A 19,690-nucleotide genomic window follows, 5' to 3' on the forward strand; every position below is an offset into this window, starting at 1 on the left:
GTACTTTCCTTCAAATGTCCAGTACTTTGGAATAAGCTTATTAAAATTTTTGTATTCCCAGAACAGAAATATTTCAGCCTGCCTGGTAGGAATTAACCCTAGTTTGGTGGTGGGGAGGGGGGTCAGTTAACACTATTAAATAGCCTTAAGCCTATGGAGGTCGGGGAGGAGTCCAGGTTTCCTTGTTATGATATTGGAAGAGGTCCACATTCCTGGCATAGTTATTTCTCTGGCTACAACTTAACTAGGGCACTTCCTTCTGGACCTCAAGATCTATAATTATCTAAACTGTACACAACCTTTGGTGCAGGCTAAGGAAAGTTCTGTACTTGTTCTGTACCATCACAGACACTTTTTAGAAATGACCTCAGCTCTTGTCTCCTCCTTGGTTTGGCAGACATACAAACTGGTCATTTTGCTCTGGCTTTGACCACTGTCAACTTGAGCTCTCATCTCACCTTAATTCTGGGTTTTTCTCAATGGGTGTTAACCTACCTTGGCTCTGGGACATAAATAAGACGGATCATCTCTTCTTTCAAACAAGAGTTCCTTGGTGCTATAGACCTTAATATTAGAGCTATTTCTATGAACATATTCCTAAATGAAGGTGACTGCTGTCTAGGATAGAATTTTTAAAGTCTGGCAACTAAAATCTGCTGGGAAAAGTAGCCAATACCTAAGCCTAAATACTGCATCTCTTTAGAAAATGCCAGTTAGGAGGAAAGGCGTCTACTGAATTTGGAAAAGGTAAGCTAGGTTTAACTGGCCTTTGGGACCATAGATGATCTTCGTTAGGGTTGTGGGAATGGACCCACAAAGTCAGCATCGGTTCTTTCTTTAATGTCATGCCTCATCAACTTGTAAAGGCCCAAACAAGGGATCTCTGGGTCACCTAAACTGAGGAGCACCCTCCCCTCAGAAGACAATCCGCCAGAAGTCCCTGCCTCAAATTTCTTTCCTAGATCACTTCATTTGCTAGAATGAAACGGAGAGAAAGCACAAAAAGACCAGTAAAGATAAAATTAATTTATTTGCCCTCACAACTCTGTGGGCCACACTGGGCCCCATAGTCCTATAAGCATGCCCTGTAGCAGTGGGCTGGGAGTCTAGTTCTCTGGAGTGGCCTACTCCCTTGTCTAGAGCTGCCTTAAGCTGGCTCCCTGCTGACCCCATCATCCTGCTCCCACATGCAAGAGGTGCTTAGGTCCACCTGCAACAAACCCAGGCCTGCCTCCAGCAATAAGGACAGGGCCCTGTGGGTTGGCTGTAGCATGGATCCCTGTGGACCTGGGTGAGTGGGAGGGCAGGCGGGTTCAGTGCAGAGAGCCACTGTTCTGCTCTTCAAAGGCCATCTTGCCCAGGAGCTGGCTGTCCAACTCCACCCCACTCACAGGTAGCTGGAAGAAGTTCATTTCAGCTGCTAAGGCTGCCATGGCAGAAGGGTCCTGGCCAAACTGAGCTCGCAACATCATGTCCATTTTCTCCAGCCTCCTCTTGAGCCGCTTGGCTTCCCGCTCCCGGATGAGCCGGGCCTGCCTCTTCTCTGGGGTTTCATTGGCCCGCTTCAGCCTCATAGCCTCCCGATCCCGCTGCAGCCGACGTGCCCGCTGCTCATCTGTCTCCTGCATGCGCTGCAGGCGCTTGGCTTCACGGTCCCTCATGCGCCTTACTTCCCGCTCCTCTGGAGTCTCATTGTCCCGCCGACTTTTCTTGGCTGTGCGCTCTCGTTCCAGCCGCTGCAGCCGTACTTCCAATGGCTCGTTCTGTCGGCGTAGGGCCCACTTGCGAACACTGGGGGTCTGTGCTTCCAGTAGCTTACGGTAGGCAGCACAATTGTTGCACACAAGCAGAATTCCAGCAGGGTACACGGGAGGGCTAAAGGCAATGTCCTTCCCCTCAGCACTGGAGGGACCCTCACTATGGGCTGGGGGTAGGGATTCCATATTAAGTACTTCAGGGAGTTTCTCGCTGGAATACAAAAATTTGGGTGGTTAGTGTCTCCTAGCAAGGCTCAGGTATCCAGCTCTGACTTACACTGGTCCTACCAGGCCAGTTGCTCCAAGTTCACTACCAGGGGTCAGATTTGAGTACTTGGGAGGTCTCTTTTACCTCCCCACCCCACACCTTTTCTGGGCTAGGGTACCTACCGAGTTTTAAAGCCCTCCTGGAGTTAGAGGCTGAGCCAACTGCCAGATATGCCCCACAGATGTGCAGTTTTCATTCCAGCTGGTTGATGGTGTTCCTAAGAGCTGTGCAGGGCAGTCCTACTGTAGAAATGGCAGTCCTTCTTGAGGTGGAGGCTGCCTTTAGGGCAGTCCACTGGCTTAACCCCTCCTGCCCTGGCTGACTCTGCATTGTACCCTAGACAAATTTAACTAGGACACAATTCACACAGTTCCAGTCTTCCTGGGACACAGTACAGACTGTGTCCTCACATCAGGGGCCTCTCAGCACCCTGTAACTTCTCCAAGCTTTATCATGAATTTTATTGGACTACCCCCCCCATCTCTTTGTAGATAAAAATATTATTCTAATAGGGGAAAGAAATGAGAATTCATTTCCCTTTGGGGATATCTAATGGAACAGGTATATTTACTGGCTTCATTACTTGTATTTCCAAAGAGTCAGTTGCCTTTGCATTACCTATCTCTAGCCTTTCTTTTGATTTGGGAAAGCAGAGCCCACACCCAGTAATTTGTTCCCAGAACAAAACGGTTAGGTGACCAGCTAACCTGTTAAACGTGGCATGGCTGGTAAAACGGGCTCCACACACAGCACAGTTAGACCTCTGGTCCTCTGAGTGGATTAGGAGGTGACGACCCAATGACCCTGGGGAGCTCAGGGCCCGGCCACAGACAGGACACATGTAGCTCTTGGCGCTCACCACTGCTGCAGTGTGCTGTAAAACAGAGCCTTAATCTGTCAACTCATGCTACCTTTAAGATAATCTACACCCACTTAGAAACTGCTTTCTGGGAAATGTCCCCTTTCCTTACTTAGTCTCAGAACAAGGGATTTGCAATTATATTCTCCCTGCTTAGCACCTGGAAAAGTAAGAGTCTCTTGTGTTAACAGGCCTTCAAAAGGGCCAGGCCATTCAGATTATTGTTCAGATTTCATTAGAGTTTTGACTATATTCTGGAACACGTGGCTGGCTTGGTGAAAACAGGGCTCCAGAGTCAGAGTCCTCTTCAAAATCTGCAAAGAATTCATGCTTGGGATAATTTCTATCTGTTGCCTCACACTGTGCAGGTACAGGTGCATGTTAAGGGAGCAATGAAGGCCAAGTGTAGAAGGTGGTTAGGAAGACTGGTATCCAAAAGCATTTTGTCTTGCCTTTTCTTCAATCTTTTAAAAACAATCTTCTAAAGAGAGGCCTCCTTTCATGAACCAACTGTCTTGATGGTAAAACCCAGGCTGCCATGTGTGCTAATGCCTTTCTAATACAGATCACAAGGCACAGGTGCTCTGCAGTTGGATCAGGGGAAAAAAAGAGCACAAAAAGCTTGTGTTCTTCTGATCCCCTCATTCATACTTTTTCTAGTATTATAGAAACATTTATGTTAACTAATTTTTTCTTCTTTAAAACAAGGCCTCATTATTAACAGATGTTAGTTTCTATTTCACTATTTAAAACATGCATTGAGGCACCTGGGTGGCTCAGTGGGTTAAGGGCCTGACTCTTGATTTTGGCTCAGGTCATGATCTCAGGGTTGTGAGATCAAACCCCTCACCCTTTATTGGGCTCCATGCTGGGTGTGGAGGCTGCTTAGGATTCTCTCTCTCTCTGCCCCACCCCCCTCTCAAATAAACAAACAAACAAATAAATACACATTAAGTAATTTGGAAAAAAATACTAAATTTTCATAGTATGTCTGTCTCGGAGTCCAGAACAGGTTTATCCAACATATCCACTTATTCTTTAAAACATTCTGGGGACTGGAGTCTTACTGGAAGCAACAACCCAAGGTTCCCCTGGGAGCTGGAGGCAAAGGCTAAACAAGCTGCTGGCACTCGTGTTCTGGAGCGCGTGGCTCCCCGCCCATACCTGGTACACATGAGCAATCAGCTGCTCCCGACTCCCACAGTCTAGCTGGCAGAGGGGACACTGGCAGAGTCCAAGTAAGGGGTCAGAATTCAAGTTTCCTGTGACCTGCAATTCAACAAGTAGGCAATTCATTAAGACTGTTTACCACTCTTTGCCCTGCCCCTACTTCTTTTAACAGGGCATCCTGTTCAAAGGAACACAACCTGATATCCCATGTTATTCTTAGGTTCCCATTATGGACTGAAGGGAAAAGTAATAGGGAAAGGGAATCACATTTGCTCCTATCTTCATTTTCTCCAAGGCTTCCTGCCCTGAGGACATACGGCTGCCCCAGGAGAGCCGATCTCTTTTTTCCCCCCCAACAGTAAACTCTGCAGAGAGGATTAGCTTCCCTTCTGCTGTGCTTCTTGCAGCAATCCTCAGGAAACAATTTAGAGAGAAGATGGCACCTCAGGTAACACTTGGACTTATATTTGCAAGCATATTCAAGAGTACACTTCAGGAAGTCGGCTGATAGTCTTGCAAAAGTGGATATTCTGCCTGGAAAGAAGTGGGGAAGCTGTACCTGGGTTAGTGATATGTGGATGGACAGGAAAGCTGGTGTGATGAGAGTTGTGTGTGAGGTTTGGGTAAATGGAGCTGTGAAGGAAGAAAGGCTTCACATGAAGGCCCAGGAGACCACCAGAGGCAAGACGGTTAGTTACTGTGTAGGGGGCCAGTTACTACTGGGGGCCGAGTAGGAAGGGGGGGCCCCCAGACTCGGGAGCTGTTGTCACTTGCCTCATGCTCTGCCACTTCATTCCCACCAACAGGCTGTTCCGTATTTTCTAACTCTTTTTCCACTTTGACCACCCCTCCATCTTCCTCTGATGTGTGGGAAGAGACTTCATCTTGTGTGGTCTCCTCTTCATCACCCTCACTGTCACCTGGAACATACACATTGGTCACTTGTTCTGATTTTTGCATGAATACACCTTGAGTTGCTTTCCACCTTAGAGTTTGTAGCTATAATGGAAAACATTTTCAGATCTTCCATAAGAGTTTGTATCGATGTACAGCTGGTATAGTTGGGTACTAATCATGTTGGTGGAAGAGCTATAGCTACTGTTTATGATGCCATTTACACTAAAGAGAAAATCTGAGGCAAAACTGCATTAGACAATAGTTATTGGGCCCTGTACATTATCATAAAAATGATTCTTCTTACACGTGATCCCCAAAAGTCTCATACTTGAAATCACACCTCCCACGCACCTCACACCATGCTCATTCCCACAACACAGCACCTCTGACTTACCCACACGTCTCACTGATTTTATTACTTACTTTTCTCCATAACCCCCCTGCACAGTTTTTCCAATGGTGTCGCATGTACTATTCTGAGTCCCACTAATCTCTTCTCTCCCAACAAACCCTAAGGCACACTCAGAGAAAAACCAACAAGTTTTTTCTTCCTCTTACCAAGAAAGGAGGCAGTACTAAATTAGTTAAAAATGATGTCACCTTATAGGGAAAGGTTTGTCCAGTCCAATGGAAAGAAGAGCACAGCAACCAACTTTAGGCTGTTTGCTGCACAGCCTGATCAGGCTGTCCCTACCCCGCTAGTAACTTAGGGTTCTTCGGCTAAATAAATCTGCTGCTTCTCTGGATTATCTGACAGATAACTGACTGCATTGAGTGAAGGGAACAGGCCATTCTTTAGGATGGAATATAATTTCTTGTGACTAAAGGAAAAATTGAGTTTGTTTTCATTTAGTGGATAGGATGTGGCGTGGGGGGGGATCTGCTTGTGGCTGGGGGATCTGCAAGGTTTTTGTGGGCTGTTTTCCCCTATTACTTATAAAATAGGGGGGAAAGATTTTTTAAAAACCACGATAAAAAAGGGAATTTGTTCTGAAAGGGAAAAAAAGAAGGGCTAGTACCTTGAAGACCATAAGAGGAAGCCAAGTTTAGGGAAGCTGGGAGATCCCAGGCCCATGCCAACCACACTGAGATCCTGGTTTCCTGGGCCTGACTGTGAGCAAGAGAAATACAAGGTAGACTTTCACCTGTGAGACTCAGCTGTCCTAGCTACCGGTGCTTCTCTTCTCTCTCTTATCCCTATCCCTTGTGTAATTTTGAAATCCACCAGTATCTGGGCAAAACTGATTACATTCCTTTTCTTCATAAGAAAATCTAACCAAATCTTCTACTAGTAGTTACATGTGTCTCTATTAGATATTCTACTTGTTTGGTGGATTGGATTTGGGCCCTGGAAGGATCTATGGTATGTATGCCTTATTCCCTAACCCAAAGCTTTCATCTGAATTCATCTCAATAATGAAGGATTGGAACAGATTAAATCATACACTATTTTCTCACCAGCTTATGGAATATTGGTAAACTTAGTCTAAGACAACATTGCATCAAACACATTACACGACTGATCAAAAACCCAAACACATCTTCTACTAAAACGATTTTTAAAAAATACGTATGCCATCTAGAGGGATGATGCAGCTTTTCCAGAATGGAAACCTACTAGACTTTATAGATATTGCCATTCCTATCCTGTTACTCAAACTGGTGGCTCCCGCAGGTTTTCTAGAAATCTTTGGGTTAACTTTTCTGTACCTGAGCAATTAGATGCTAAATTATTGGTTTTTTTGTTGCTAAATTATTAGTTTGAGTGGAAACTGTAGTTCCTAGAAGGCTGCTGAACTCTTTCCCTCTTTGTTATTCTTCAACCCCAAATGTGGAGAAAAATAAAAAATGTCACTCTGAATTGACAGTAATACCAACCAATATCAGATGGATGTGATTAGTAAAGTAAGGAAATCATCCTAGGAAATAACACATCTCAAAATGTATTTGTTCAGACAGGTCATGGAACAGATGATCCACGAGGCTCAGCTAGTTACCAGCCACTGTCTTTTCCATCTCTTTCCAGGGATTTACTTAGGACTTGGTGTGGGAAGACCTTGACTTTAGCATTTTATTCTTTTTTTTTTAATTCCATTAAAAAAATTTTTTTTTTTTTAAGTAATCTCTACACCCACTGTGGGGCTCAAACTCACGACTCCAAGATCAAGAGTCGCCTGCTCTATCAACTGAGCCAGCCAGGTGCTCTGACTTTGACTTTAGCATTTTAGGTGAGGCATAATCTCATTAGTAAGGAAATCCTCTTATATAACATTAAAACTGGGTCCTTAAGCAAAAATTTCATTAATGCCACTCTTATTATATTTTGTTAATTATGAGTAAACAGATTCTAGGAGACAGAGATTCTTTTCTTTTCATTTGACCTAACCCAGGGACAGGTTGAGTACTAATTATCCCTATGCCCCTGTCTATCACAGTTATCACAAACCCATCTGTGCATGGTACTGCACCAAGTACTGCAGTCCATGAGTTAAAAAAAATATATAATGCCAAACCTGTCCTCTCTCTGGATAAGCATATGCTCATACACCTTAGAACACCTTTGGGAACACAGGATCCACAAATCTCCTTCTTCATGTCTTCCTCCCAACCCCCATGCACAATCCCCAGAGCACACACACTCTGATAATTCTTCTCCCATTGCCCTGAGTCATTACCAGAAGGTGCAGAACTCACTGCTACTGGAGTCCTGATCTCTTAGTTGTTGGATAGCTTGTCGCTGACTGCCAAGGTCTCCAGGAAAATCAGTTTTCATCATCGCCTGGCGGGCTTGCTCTTCTAGCCCAGCAAATACTTGATCCCCTGGTGGTCACAAGGAAAAATAGTCAGGCCACCAGCTGGGCAGCATATATCCCCAGGGAAGCTGGTTGGAAAGTCAGACCATTCAAAGGTAGGAGACAGGCAGGTACCCCATGGTGGGGTCATCCATCTCTAAGTCAGCTTGCTGCCTCCTGGAATTTCTGGGCGTGGCTACTCTTCCTGGGCAGTAAGCCAGATGCTCTAGAAAGCACCACTTGCTTAAATCCTCCTAATCTTGACTCCTTTCAAAAGGTAATCAATTGCTACTTTACAAATTTAACTTCAGAATCTCAACTCCATTTATAACCAACCTTCCATCAGGATGGGCGAGAGAGGCAGAAGAGGCAAAGTGATAGGATGATAAAGACAGGGCAACAAATCTGGGCACAATCTCTGATTCTTAGTGTACTAACATTATGGCCCTGACTTAGTGTCTATCTCTTACTATAAACAAGTGCTTCAAATAATCCTTCCAAAAAACAATCTCTCTAATCTCATCTTTCAGCCACCCTCCTTCCAAGACATGCTCTGGAAGTTCCTCCTTGACTCTACTTCTATGTCTATCAGAATTAACCACAAGCAAATCAACAACTGGTTGAATAACAGATTAAAAGAACAGATAATATATGAACTCATTTTTGCTAAGGAACAAGCTTCCTGAAAGACCCCAACTAATTTGCAACAAATAATATTTAATCTAGTTTCCTTGGTCAATGTAGTCTGTTTTCTTTTTTCTTTTCTTTTCTTGTATGGAGTATCCAAAAACCCTGAACCTGTCCTTGATTATGCATTTACTTTCTATGAACTCTGCCTAGGATCTGTGTGGTTACTGAAGAGTTAACATTTAAGTGCTCTTTTATTTCCAAGAGGCCAGGCATAAGGAGAAAAGAGAATTGGGTTTCTCGAGGTTTCCATTATCTCAGTCAGAGTGGAAACTACAGTCCCCATTCTCCAGCCACCAAGAGAGAATAATAAAAAGCCCTAGTGAAATGTCTGACAATAGGCCAGGCGCTTTCTTACTGGAGAGAAAGGAAAGTAAACAGGCTCAGGTTCCAAGACAGGATACAATGAGGTAGGAGAAATGGTCAGTTAACCTGTGCTATCAGTCCTTTGGCAATGAAAGAACTGATATGAAGTAGGCTTTGTGTAATTCACTTAGGCATTTGTTCAGCAAAAATTCAGTGAGCATCCATATGCTAAGTGTTAAACACTAATAATTACTATTTGGCATGTCCTAGTTTCAGGCTCTATGTTAAGTGCTTTTAGTTTCTATCTTAATTCTCTGCAAAACTCTATGTGGTAGGTATTCCTACCGCAATTTTACTTAAGAGAAAACTAAGGTTTATAGGAGAGCAAGGTATTTGAGCCCAGGTCTGCACAGCTCTAATATCCGTATTTTAAACTGCTTTCAAGCAGAGCTGTAAGCAGGTTAGATGGTTCACCAGAGTGGTTTTGCTGAAAACAAACGCTTGTCTCTGTGTGAGAAGAATGGCTCTGATCCTAGCAATAATGTTACCTTCGTACCATAAGAAACTGATGCTACATCTCAAATACCAAAATAATGTTCTCAGGGCCAGTAAATGACAAAGGGACCCAACATTTTGATGGTTCTGATACCCTGTGGTGAGTCACCATGCTGGGGCTGGACTAACACTGGGGCTACTCTGATCAATACTGTGAGTGGGAGTAGAGGTGGTGAGGGTTCAAGTGAACTGCTAGCCACACAAGCCCTCAAGTAAAAGAAAAATAAGCTGCTTTAAGTCCATTTTCAAAATATCACAATCACAAACTGGATATAAATTACTGTCAGGGAAAGCAAACAGTGAATTCTGTTATAGCACCTCCTCATCCTTTTTGCAGAAGGAAAATACTTCTCTTCATGGTGGTTGCACTGTAACCACAAGACCATGGCCAACTGGACTAGTTATTGAATTCTTCTAGGTAGATGCATGCTTTTGGACCTGGAAATCATGGGCAGAAATGGCACTAAGGGACACATTATATTCCAGCAGATAATTATCAAGGGGCAGATCATTCTCATCAGTGACATTTCTCATCTCTAAAGAAACCTACTCAGAAGCAAAGTAGGTTTATAACCTATGAAGAATACTTTTTTTTCCCTTAATAGGCAAATACCATTGGATTAGGAGAAGGGCATCTAAAAGGATAAGTACCTTTCAAGATCAACTAGTAATTCAGTTTAGACCCTCCAACTTGAGCTCAACATTTTTGTCTATTGATATTGTCTAAATATTTAGGCCTTCACAGGACAGAGAAGAGTATATCCCATATGACATCCCTATCTAGGACTTTTGCTGGCAATCTCAGGATAGCTGGAATAAATTAATTGTTACTCCTTTTTGGCAGTTTGGAAAGAAAAGCTGTGCTCTTATATTTGGTTCTATTCCCGACTTGGGAAAAAGGCTAAGGGAAACTTTATTTCTCAGGGCTATTCCTATCTTAAACATCAATATAAAGTAAAATATATAAAAACCATTAAAAAAGTGATTTTGGCATATCTCATAGAAGATACATGAATGATTTTTCAGTAGTCACTATTTATCTAAGCTCTAAATCCCACTGTTCAGAATTATCCTTTCACAAAAAGACAGTGATACCTTTTACTATGATACTAAAAGTAGTGATACCTTTTACATACCTAAAAGAATGTCATAGTAACTCAAATCAAATGTGATCCATAGAGATACTGGTGCTTAAGAAGTGTTATATAATTGCCTGCTTTTATAATGCAGAATTATTATTTCCTTCTATCTTGAGACTATTGGAGGTTAAAAAAAAACTTCAGGTCTCTAGATATTAATGTAGGGCAACCATCTTATTTAATTTAACATGGTATTTATTTGTCTATTAATAGTTGAGAACAAGTCATCTAAGCTCTACAGTAAAAAGCAAGCTGCCACCTCTTTATTTTTTTGGGATGAAATCAAGATACTGTTTGATTTGGCTAAGGTTTTTCAGACCAGACAAGAACAAGGCCATCCAAGCAAGTTTGGAGAACAGATGAGAAGCCTGGGATGAAAGTTACTAGAAAGGCAAAGATTTTACAATTTTCTGTTGAGTCCTTGATGCAATTAAATAAATGCAATTTCGGGCTGACTGAAATTAAGTAAAGCAAAGCAGCTGAAAAAAATTCTAAGAGAGCAGATGTCAAATTCAGAAAAAAATGAGCTAATCTTGGGAATGAGGAGCTTAGGATTCCATTCCAGGTAACAGTCTCTGTAATCCAAGGTGCTACCACATGCTGGGAACACAGCCATATACCTCACAAGGATGCTGACAGAACGAACAAGGGCAAAACAAGTTGTGCTTTTTGGAAGAAAAGGGACTTTAAAGGCTTTTTTTCCTACTTCTCTGTAAAAGCCGAGAAGCTTTTATTGAAGTTCAAAGTTTTTATTGTTTGTACTTTGCAATCTGAAAACAAGTGTCTTTAAGAAAAAGTTTTTCTTAAAAAAAAAAAAGTTTTCCTTTTCTTAGTGGTTTGCTTGGCATAAACACACCAAATCAGAGTTACAAGGGACTATTTTCAACCTCCCTAGAAACGGCTGACAGAAACTTCTACTCAGAAGGAGATGAGATGAGGAAGGTCTAACAGCCCATCCACAGTTTCTCTGAGACTAAAAATTCTGGGCTTTTATTCAGAAAGCTCTGTGTCAAATCTGTTAATGAACTGAGCAAACTACACGAGTAAGCCTGGATGTTGCTGGGGAAAGGAAAGATCATGACGGTAATTTAGATACAGAGACAGTCCTGAGGAAAGCCAAGTAACTGCCAGTGCAGCCTGCCCATTGGCTTCTAAAGTGGATCTGACAAATGCTGTCAGGCCACAGCAGTGGGATTCTTAATACATTCTTTTAGGCGGGCTTGGAGCTTCATGCCACACGATCTTCTTCCCAGAAGGCAGATGTAATGGAGCTCAGCCATTACTCTACTCAGTGCCGACTGGCTTTAACATTTCAACAAAGCGTGTACAGACATTCCTGCCTCCCAGACCTTGAGTCCATTCCATTTACTTTAAATAGATGAGCAGCATTAAATTCAATACATTTGATAGGTTCCATTTCACTGCAAGGGAATAGGAGGCTCAAGTGGCCAGAAGACTGAAATGACCTATTCCTACTTGCCATTATTGTCATGGGCAATGAGAAGATGCCCTTTCGAAAAAGGTAGGATCGGCTTCAGTCCCCTAATAGTCAATAAGCAGAATTTCCTGAGACACCAGCAAATCTCAGTGTCTTTTCTTCTTTAGTCAGGCTTGGTCTATTACCTGAGAAGCCTCCACGGTTCCCCACCCAAATGCATCACTGAACACAGCCCCTCCCTGGGTCTGCTTTTTAGTGGCAGCATAACGTTTTTGTTCACAGCCCTCTTAATGGTCCCCACCACAGAGCCTGCACAGTCCCACGCACTCTACCACAATACACTTCACTCGCTCTGGAAACTGTATTTCTGCCACTGTGGATGTGTGATACTCTCTCCGTAGCCTGTTTGTCCATCTGTTTTCTGACCCAATACCAGCTCATCCTGCATTCAGCTATGGTGGGAAGAGATTCAGCGGACAAATATAAGCTCCGTGGACACAGGCACAGACCATACAAGCCTTCACTGGCTTCCCCTGGCCTTATCACAGTCATGCCATCATCTAGGCCAGCTACTCTCCTTAAATCTAACCAAGACTTTTTGGACACGTGGCTTTTATAAGTAAATGCCCAACTCCTATGACTGCCTTATTTGTGAACCCGTCATCTCTACTAAGAGTACCTTTCCTGCCCTGCCTTCTTGGGGTCACATCTGTGTCTTTTATTAATACTAATTTTCAACCAGAGAGGAGACTATCCTCCTAAACCTCTGGGTTGGATTACTTAGGCTAGAGATATCTCTCTTGACAATCCTCACATTCAGGCCCACGACATTTCACTTTCTAGCAGCAATTTCTAAGCCCTTCCTAAGCTACTCATTCACCTTTATATTAAACAGACTTTCACATCCACCTATTCCAGAATATACTCCTAGAAGCATCATACTTGTTCTCTTATAAAACCTTTCCAAGACTTAAATTGAAGAATTAATTGTGGAGGTTTGCCACCCTAATCCCATTAACCTATACAATGTTAAAGTCCTCCCAATTCCTCTGTTCCTACTGTTTCCTCTCTCACTCTTGAAATTACCCAATAAGTTAAGGTACATAGTACCTGGCATCCAGTGTGTTTTTAATAAATTTTAATCCTCTTATCTTAAACTCCTTGACTAATCTATTCTCTCATATATAGAGTTCTTTCCTCAAGAAAAAAACCTGTCATAATTATACCACTGAATTCTCTTCAGATGTTGCTGTACCTTATTTAGTCAGTCCTCCATAATAAAAGGGTGCTATTTGGCTCTCTTAAAACTTTTGGGTGAGGACGCTTATCTGCCCAGATCACAGGAAACTGGTTAATTCCATCAAATCTGCATAGACATATTAATGTTAATTTAAAGAGACACTTTTGAACATCCTCTATAAGCAGTGCTAGAAGTAGAGAGGAATAGCAGGAAATATAAATGGGACATAATCTCTACCCTCTAGAATTTTACCGTCTAATTGATAAAATAAAACATACATATAGAACTGCTGAGAAACAATGCAAGGCAGTAATGCCTACCTGGTTTTCCTGTTACTAGTCTTTCTCTCATGTGATCCACCCCACACACTGCTTCATAGTCCTAAAACACTGCATTCCAAATGTCACTCCACTTGCTCTGCTTGAAAACCTTCAGTACCTCCTTATAGTCCACAGTATAAAGTATAAACTTGGACTGGCCTTCAGGCCTCTATGATATAAACATCTCCAACCTCATTTTGTGTCCTATGACATCTGGATAAATAAAACTGCTGCTTCATACAAAGTCTCCTTATCCCCTGAACATGTGCATTCCTTCTTTTTTAAAAAGATTTTATGTATTATTTATTTATTTATTTATTTATTATTTATTTATTTATTTTAGAGCAAGACAGAGAGAGACAGAGAACGCATATCCAAGTGGAGGGAGGGGCAGAGGGAGAGAGAGAGCATTCCAAGCATACTCCATGCTGAGCATGAAGCCCAATGCAGGGCTCCCTCTCACGACCCTGAGATCATAACCTAAGCCAAAAATCAAGAGTAAGACACTCAACTGAGCCACCCAGGAGCCCCTGTGCATTCCTTCTTGTATCTTTGTTCAGATCATTTCCCCATCTGATTTTACCTCTTCCTTCTTCCTTTTTAAAAAATCTACTTCCTACCTTCTAAGGCCCAGTTCAAGTTCACAGTCTAGGGCCTCTTCCATGAAGCATTCCCTGCTTCCTCAGTCCATGGAAGTCTCTCCCTCCTCTTAACTTCTGTAGTACACACAGTCTGCAGCACCCCTATATGGCACTCAGCATATACTATTTTGTGTTTTTAGATATTATTTTATGTATCTGTGGCTACATGACAGCCTTATATATCCTTACATTGCTTTATAGCCCTGGCATCTAGCACAGGCTTTGTACAGATATCCTATAAATGTTTGTTAATGTGAATACTAAGGATGAATCAAGTTCACCTACTAAAACAGGTTTCTAACACCTCCTCCAGCAACCAGACGTACTTTAAACCCGTCCTGTTCAATCTCTTTAACCCTTTTTTCCTTCACAAACTAGTGTGAGCCTTTCACTTAAATTGAGATTACTCTTTCATTTCAACCCTCAATGTTCCCACGTTCCAGAAGACAAAACCCAGTACTCACAGTGAACTTTATTCGGATTTGTCTGTTTCCGACGGGACATGTTTCCCTGATCCGAGAGCTCTGGCCTTTCCCAGTTTCACAACTGGATATATTACTACCTCCTTGCGGGATGCTGACCTACAATAAAAAGGATATTGTGAGCACATGTCATTTTTCCCAGAAATTGGACAAAATTAAAAACGACTTTAAAAAATAGTTATTGAGCATATAAAACTCACCAGTTATAAATAATTGAATTTTTAAAAAGAAAGAAATGAATAGATCTCTAGCACAACATCAAGATCCCAAGAAGTTTAAGAGGGAACTCCTTCAAAGGATTCCATTAGAGAATTCCACTCTAAATCTATCTGCGGAATCCAGAATACTGTTAAGTGATCATGATCCAGGTCACAGGATAGAAAAGGAAGCAAAAAACTTAGGCAAACAGCTTTAGAAGCACAGCAGGCTCAAAGAGATAACCCCCGTGAATGCAAAAGGAAGCAAAAGGAAGCAAAAGAGGGTGGCAGCTCACATGTTACACGCCCACTGGAAGTCAAGCCTTGCAATCTGCACAAATGGGAGCCTCCAGATGATTTTTCTGAAAAGTTATCTTGTCTGGAGGTGACAAAGCATCACATTCCTGTGAGACAGGAAACGTCTCAAAACTTTTAGGCATCTATATAAATGAGATCCACATGGAAAATAGAGCCTCTATCTAGTAGGGTTGGCACAGTGCTGGGCACTGTGGATGACAGGGCACTAAATCCAATCAGGCTTCCAATGTTGAAGATGAGCTCTCACCAGAAGGGCCAGATGCCATCCACACTGTTGAGTACTAATTCAACACCCCAGTGTGGAACATCAATCTGGCCCTGTTCACATGCTCTGGAGTGCTGGTCAAAGTTAATAACTTTAGTGCCTCCTTTCAATCCAGCCTCTATGTAGCAAAGAGATCAGTGGGAAGAACAAAGAGAAAAGCTCCCCAAATGAGAAGTGCTACAGAGACCTGCATCTGCTTCCCTGAAATTTGAGGGAACAGATACTTAAGCTTGGAGGTTCCTGGTTAGTTTATAAGACTTTCCCAGCAGTAAGTGTTGTTAGAGAGTCTGAAATGGATTAGTAGTAAAAACTGTGAAATTTTCTATGAAAGGCACAGTGAATAAACAAATTAAAAAGATTCTCTTTCCTACCAAAGACAAGAATATGGACCTAGTCACCCTCTAAGTTTTCTTTCAGTTCCTGCCTTTTCAAATTGTACTTACACTGAATAAGCACGTAGTTTAATGACTTAAGAGGCCTTATGAGAGGCTACTGCTAACTATACTTTGCACTCCAGTTAGTGAAGACTCATCTCCTGTTATGCCAACTAACTCCTCGATGTAGCTAGAAAGGACCTCAGACCTGTAATCAGATCCTGCCTCCCCTTACCAAAAGAAGAAAGAAACCGCAAATGGCAAAGACAGGCCTCCACAGGAAGTGGCAAAGGAAGCAGCTTTCAGGCAGTCTTCTATCATATCTGCATATCAAACACAGTTCTTTTTCAGACCGTTAATTAAAAAATAACAACAACAACAAAATAACAACAAAAAAGCCCAACTCCAAATGTATACAGTAAAAATCAATGTTAACTAGTTAGAGGGCAGTATGCTGAGTGCTAATGGTATGTATTCTCTGTTCTAAGTTTTGTTTGCATAGGTCATTTCTTTCTAATCAAGTAGTTACTTTATTAGTGGAAGCAGTGAAGGAATATTCATTTTGGGTCTTTTCCTATAACTGTGGAATCACAAAGTAGAAAGTTGAATGAAATGCAGGTTGTCTATCATTTTTTTCTAAAATTTGCAGAGCTACACCTCTCTATTATACAAGGGGAAAAATGAAATATTAACTAATCTTTAAATTTTCTCATCAAGATCAGAAACTGAAACTAAGATAAAAATAATGAAGATCCTTCTGAATGAAGATCAAATAACTTGATATAGGCTCAATTCAGATCATCTTGGTGAGACAACAGTTCAATACTAAAGCTACAAGTCAGAAACACAGATGAGCGAGCATCTGCATATTTAAATAAGCAGTGCCCACAGCATCTCACAATCCTCCTAGTGGCCGAATGGGGAACTGACCAGATGGTACCCAATGGGACTTCACACCTGAGGGATTAAGGGAAAAAAACAAGCAAACATCCTTTCCTCCCTCAAAAAAAGAAAGCCTGTGGAGTTGTGCACTCTAAAAAATAAGTAAGAAAATAGATACATACATAAACGGCAATGTAAGTGCATTCTTGACTACACAGCAAGATCTGAGGTTAGACAACAGTTTTATAGGCAGTAAAAGCTAAAATTCATAGACACATTGCCCTAAAGATCACTCATTCAGTTTTACTTTTAACACGGCCTCAGTTCCCAAGCCCGAATCTAAAACCAACACAAAAATGTAAATGCAAAGCCGCCTGAACATCACCATCTGGAAGAAAAAACGGGACAGGAAGAAAGGTAAACAGAGATTCAGGTTTACAAGGGATGTTCTGTGTAAAAAGGAAGGAAGCTTTGTCTTTAGAACGAGGTTAAGAGTCCTTTGGAGGGGAACCAACATCTCCCCTTAACATTGTCCCTGCTCTCCCACAGGTGTTAGGTTGCAGCTTCCAGAACACACCACAGACTTGAGCATGAAAAAAAAAACAAACAGGTGAAATCCAATCTTTAAAAAAAGAGGGTGCACTCCCACCTCCAGCTCTGGTGCAGTTCCCACGGAGCAAAGTAAACTCGCCTGAATCCCAGTGATTTGTATCTGCCAAAAAGGAGAGGACAAGAAAGCTGGTCACGTAGCTGTCTCACTGACCCTGTTCCCACTTTCTTTGGTCTGGAGCATGTGTACAATCAGCCGAGATGGTCCCTTTGGCTTCTTCAAGCATGAGCACAGGTAGATTCCTAGGAATTATCAACAAAAGCCAGAGGTCTTCCGAGGCGGCTCAGAGAAACCCTCAGACGATACAGTCTTCTCAGAAATCTAAATTTAGAAGCCGTTCTGCGAGACCGCGTCGCGGGACTGACACCCGGGTCTGCACTCCCACGCCCATCCTCCCCCTCCTCCAGCTCCACCCCAGCCTGTCAGACGCCGGGGCCGCCCGGCTGTGCCCGGCCCTGCCCGACCTGGGCCCACGGCGGGAGGGCGGCGGCGCGGACGCCCCTCCCGCGCCAGAGACCGCCAGAGGGACTGAAAGAGGAACGGCCGGTGCGGAGCCAGCTGGGTCCGGCCTCGTCTCGGGAACCCGGTGCTGGGGGAACGTCGGCGCCTGGGCTGCCCCCGCCCCCCCCCCCCGGCCAGAGCGAGCCGGAGCCCCCTCCCCAGACATAGACAGACAAAAGGACCGACAGCCGGCGAACAAGGGGGAGGGCGAGGAGCCCCGGCATCCTCAGCCTAGCCCCGGAGGGAAGGAGACGGGGGTCTTTTTACCCGGCGCCTCGGCGCTCCGCGGCGCTCCGCGTCCCTGGGCCCCGCCTCCGGACAGACGGACCGCCGGACAATGGGCCCCGGGCCGCAGCTCGGGCCGGCCGGGCCGGGGCTCTCCGGGACTGGGCCCGGCAGGCGGAGGGCGGCTTCGAGCCAAGCCGGTGGCGGGGAGCCGAGGGGCGGCGCTGCAGACGGACAAAGCCAACGGTAGACAGACAGACGGAGGGGGAAAAGATGGCGACGCGGACGGCGGGAGCGCGCTGCTCGCGCACCCGCAGCGAGTGGGGCGCGTGCACGAGCCTCTCCTCTCCCCCTCCCCCTTCTCCAGCCTGGTCCCCCTCCCGGCTCCCCAGGCGCGCGCCCGGCGGCGTGGGCGGAGCTTGAGGGGAGAGGGGCTCTGGGGAGGCGGGACTTAAGGGAGCATCCAATCACAGACGTGTGAGGGGGGCCTCGCCTCCATCCTCGCGCCGCGAAGACCACCTAGCCTCGCCTCCTCTTTGATCTTTCTTCAGCCCGGTCAGCCCTTCAGCAACCCTATCCCTTCCTAGACCTGTGAACTCCGCCCTGACAGTCAGCTCCATTACTGGTTTCTTACCCCACCTTTGAGTTCAGCCACAAAACCCACATCCCCTAACCACAGCTCCACCGCAGGCTCCCCCTCTCCTTAGCCCAACCTTAGTCTCTCCCCCGACCCAAACCCTCTTCCCTTGGCTCCCCCTACACTTGGAGGTTTCTTCGACCCCCAAGGCATTTAATGTGATCGAGACCTAGGGGCCACGGGCCTTTGTGGGAGGGGCCAAGTTCCGCTGTCAGAACCTCAGGAGAAAAATCTTAAGATTTCTTTTAGGCATTTAAGTCTCCAACATGATTCTTAACTAGTAAAATAACAGTAGCTGTAGACCTAGGGGCAAAAGATACAGAGCAGAGTAACTTTAGCATTGTTGCCACTAAGGGGCATTTGGGGCAATTGAAAGTGGTTAGCTCACTTCCTAATAAGACACTTCCTCCCCTTGTCATCATCCCTGTTTCCTCACTACTTTTCTTTCTTTCCTCTTACTCCGTCTTGTAGAATGCCTAAGCCTGCCTCTGACGTAGCTTACCTGAAGTAGGGAATGCGGTGAAAAGAAGATGGGATCTGGTAATAGAAGATCTAGCCTTGAGTCCCAGCCCTGCCACTGACCAGCCTGGTGACTTTGAGCAAGTCCCTATTCTGAATCTCTGTTTCCTAAAATGTAAACTGGAGAATAATGTAATAATTGCCAACCTCTACTCTCATAGGGTTGTTGTAATCAGAGGATTAAGTAAAATGAAGATATGAAAGCATTACACAAATAGTCCTTGTGATTCCTGGTCCCGGAAGGGAGAAAAGCTAATGAAGATGCTGACCCTTGTTTTTACAGCAACAAGTCCTGGTATTTGCCTAAAGTGTTCTTGCAAAATGTTCTTCCCATAAATCTCCAATGAGATGATATCACTGTCTGCGTCTTGTGTTTAATGTGAGAGAATGGCTGTACTGAAGGAACTTGGTCCTTCACAATTGTGTGGTAAATAGCTTCATTCATTCATTCATTCATTCATTCATTCATTTATTGTGGCTGAGATATTTAGGTAGAATTTATTCTTTAATTTCAGTTAAGGAAACATTTTAATTTCCCATTTTAAATTTTAATTCCCAGATAGCCAGGAAGTGGGATATTCTCGTCTAACCAGAAGTTTTTTTAGACAGTT

The 19,690-nt window shown here is 43.8% G+C and overlaps 2 protein-coding genes across 8 annotated transcripts in view; one reads left to right on the forward strand and one right to left on the reverse strand.

Annotated features, from left to right (window-relative positions):
* CHST4 (carbohydrate sulfotransferase 4) overlaps positions 1 to 19,690 on the forward strand; it is a 330,552-nt gene that overhangs the window by 287,409 nt on the left and 23,453 nt on the right. The gene's annotated exons all lie outside the window — the stretch shown is intronic.
* On the reverse strand, positions 1,012 to 18,216 carry ZNF821 (zinc finger protein 821). 6 transcript variants are annotated; one of them, XM_025888962.2, is made up of 9 exons: positions 17,966 to 18,212; positions 17,237 to 17,299; positions 15,941 to 16,028; positions 14,534 to 14,650; positions 7,646 to 7,771; positions 4,829 to 4,974; positions 4,049 to 4,153; positions 2,733 to 2,899; positions 1,012 to 1,968 (listed from the first exon to the last, which is right to left on the reverse strand). In XM_025888962.2, the coding sequence occupies exons 4-9, from the start codon at positions 14,571 to 14,573 to the stop codon at positions 1,314 to 1,316; spliced, it is 1,239 nt and encodes a 412-aa protein (XP_025744747.1). In that variant the 5' UTR covers positions 14,574 to 14,650; positions 15,941 to 16,028; positions 17,237 to 17,299; positions 17,966 to 18,212; the 3' UTR covers positions 1,012 to 1,313. The 6 variants fall into 6 exon arrangements, with proteins under 6 accessions (XP_025744747.1, XP_073736155.1, XP_025744744.1 ...); XM_073880054.1 differs by lacking the exon at positions 7,646 to 7,771 and having other exon boundaries at positions 17,966 to 18,216; XM_025888959.2 differs by lacking the exon at positions 15,941 to 16,028.

The sequence above is a fragment of the Callorhinus ursinus genome, unplaced genomic scaffold (assembly GCF_003265705.2).
Source record: "Callorhinus ursinus isolate GAN/ISIS: 27379988/994484 unplaced genomic scaffold, GSC_fseal_2.0 scaffold37, whole genome shotgun sequence".
Classification (NCBI taxonomy): Eukaryota; Metazoa; Chordata; class Mammalia; order Carnivora; family Otariidae; genus Callorhinus; species Callorhinus ursinus.